At 42.2% G+C, this 2,749-nt stretch overlaps 1 protein-coding gene across 1 annotated transcript in view; it reads left to right on the top strand.

The window, feature by feature from the left end:
• The window catches only part of RBM22 (RNA binding motif protein 22), an 11,006-nt gene that overhangs the window by 1,131 nt on the left and 7,126 nt on the right, over positions 1–2,749 (top strand). The window contains exons 3-4 of the mRNA XM_017515009.2: positions 1,084–1,113; positions 1,742–1,874. Of these exons, the coding sequence (XP_017370498.1) occupies positions 1,084–1,113; positions 1,742–1,874 (163 nt within the window). The remainder of the gene's footprint in view (positions 1–1,083; positions 1,114–1,741; positions 1,875–2,749) is intronic.

The following is a 2,749-nucleotide window of genomic DNA, read 5'->3' as shown; positions in this document are numbered from 1 at the left end:
TGCACTCCAGCCTGGGTAACAAGAGTGAAACTCCGTCTCAAAAAAAAAAAAACAAGAATCCTGTGACACTCCTGTAATGTAGGGGTAGTAATGATAACTAATATTTGTTGAGCATTTACCTGGGAAATAGGTCTGTTGACCAGAAGCAGAGAGAGTTTTTGTCTTTTCATACAATAGTAAGGAATGGAGCTAGGATTGAAGTTCAGATATTCTGGCTCTAGTAATCTCAGTATGAGAAGAGGAGAACCAGGACTAGAAACTAGGTTTCCTGACTCCTGGTCAAATGCGTTTTGGCCAGTGTACTTAATCTCTTTAAACTAAGGATCCCCACACCCCCCCCCCCCCCCACCCCCGCCTTATAAACAAGGGTAAAATTAGCAGTAGTTAACAATAATTAGGTTAGGGCTGTATTATTGTGATTAGTCACAGAGGTGTTGATAAGTCAGTATGTTCAAGTGTTTGAATGATTCAAGATGTTTGAATAGTTCTGTTTGAACAGAACATTTAATATATTCCGGGCATTGGCACAGGGCAAGTCTACAGTAGTTACCTTTTGACTAAACTTTGTAAAGTGGGCGGGCCATAGCTATATCCTCTCTGATTTAGGGTTTGTGGAAACCATTAGGAATATTAGTTCTTGGGAGTGAACTTGGGAGCCAGAAATGAACCTAAGAGCTGTGGCTGTGGAAAGACACTCACTTACCTGGTATTAGATGCATATACTCATTTTTTTTTCCTGTAGAGATGGCATCCCGCTTTGTTGCCCAGACTGGTCTGGAACTCCTGGGCTCAAGCGATCCTTCCACATTGGCCTCTCAAAGTGTTGGGATTACAGGCATAAGCCACTACACACAGTCCAGATCCATATACTCTTGAGATGTTATAACTCACAATATGTTGTTATAGTGTGTTTCCTACCCTCTCCCTAAAAAGGTTGGGTTTTGGATTTTGTTGCTGTTTTTTCTCTCTCTAGGATGCCAGGGATTTCCAGACATATTTCTTGGGTTATGTTTAAGGAAAGAATAGACACCTGGCTTTTTTCTTTCTGTAACTCTGGTTCTTTTCTATTTTTTTCTATTATAGACCAAAGAAAAGTATGGGAAGGAATGCAAAGTAAGTATGTCTATTAAAGATTAATGATTTCGGTTTCATTTTTCTTTTCTCTACCAAATTAGCCTTCAGCTTACGAAGTTTTGAGGTCTTCCAGTAAAAATCAGTGCTATACAACTTTTTATGTATTACTGATATATTCATTGGCTGGTAACTGTTTATGTGGGAGGTAAGAAAATGAAACCTCTTAGAGATTCTTAATCACGGTGCCAGAGAATGGCCATTGAAGGAGTTTGTATACCAGGTGGTATGTGACTGTGCACACAAGCATTTTAGCAGAGGAGGAAGATCATCCATGTCAGAAGAGTCTCAGAAAATTATATGACACTCTCACGAGATCTGATGGGTAAAAGAAAAAAAAAACAAAGAAAACTATAGGACACTCCCCACTCCCCTTAAAAAAGATCGGAAGAACTTTGACCTTTTGGTTATTTCATTTCTGTACTCTGAATTTTTGGTGAAGAAGGATGCTGAAAATTATATTGAAACATCAAATCAACTAGATGATTGCTAAGGTCTCTTCTGAACCCTACATTCAGGGATCCTTTTTTGAATGCCCCATTGTTATCAGATCTCCAGATTGCCCAGATCAGGACCATTAGCATTCTATGACTCTTGCTTTGTGTTCCAGATCTGTGCCAGGCCATTCACAGTATTTCGCTGGTGCCCTGGAGTCCGTATGCGTTTCAAGAAGACTGAAGTGTGCCAGACCTGCAGTAAATTGAAGAATGTCTGTCAGACCTGCCTCTTAGACCTAGAGTATGGTAAGCTTGACCTGTCCAATAGACCTGAACGTGTGCAGGTGCCTAAAACTATGAGCCAGTCTTTTGTCTCCCATTTTGCACCCTATCTCTGGCTCTGATTTTACTTTGGAATGTCTGTTGAGGTCTGCTTTTCCCAGGAAGAGAACCATAATGAGGCCACTCTAGTGTCCTGAGCAATAGTAAGAACTTAAGGAAAAGTTGGGAATTAATCAAAACTGGCCTACACTTTCATCTCTGTAGCCCACGTGAGGTAAACGGCATTGATCCTATGATAATTTATTTGCCTTGGGCTTCTTTCTTGATCCAGAGCTTTTTTGCCACCATCCTAACCAGAAGCTCACCGGGTAATTGTGCTTTATTGTGTTTTTTGAGTTGGGGTCTCACTCTGTCACCCAGGCTGGAGTACAGTGGTGTAATCACAGCTCACTGCAACTTTGAACTTCTGGGCTCAAGGGATCCTCTTGCACACCACCACACCCAGCGCACGTGTGTATGTGTGTGTGTGTGTGTCTCTCTCTCTCTCTCTCTCTCACCATTTTGCCCAGGCTGGTCTTGAACTCCTGGCCTCAAGCAATCCTCCCACCCTGGCCTCCCAGAGCCACCATAGCCAGCCTAATTGTGCTTTAGACTTTTCTCTCAATTGTGATGTTTGAACTGTTACATTGCTACGTTTCAGAGTAACTGCCTTTGGGGGTAATTTTTTTTTAACTGTAGGTGACTGTTTTTCAGAAAAATAATTTTCCAACAAGAGTTTCTATAATTGCCGGGCGCGGTGGCTCAAGCCTGTAATCCCAGCACTTTGGGAGGCCGAGGCGGGTGGATCACGAGGTCAAGAGATCGAGACCATCCTGGTCAACACGGTGAAACCCCGTCTC

Source organism: Cebus imitator, unplaced genomic scaffold (assembly GCF_001604975.1).
Source record: "Cebus imitator isolate Cc_AM_T3 unplaced genomic scaffold, Cebus_imitator-1.0 Scaffold540, whole genome shotgun sequence".
NCBI classification, from domain to species: Eukaryota; Metazoa; Chordata; class Mammalia; order Primates; family Cebidae; genus Cebus; species Cebus imitator.
Note: the sequence above shows the minus strand (reverse complement) of the source record. Positions and strands in the feature narration are given on the sequence as shown.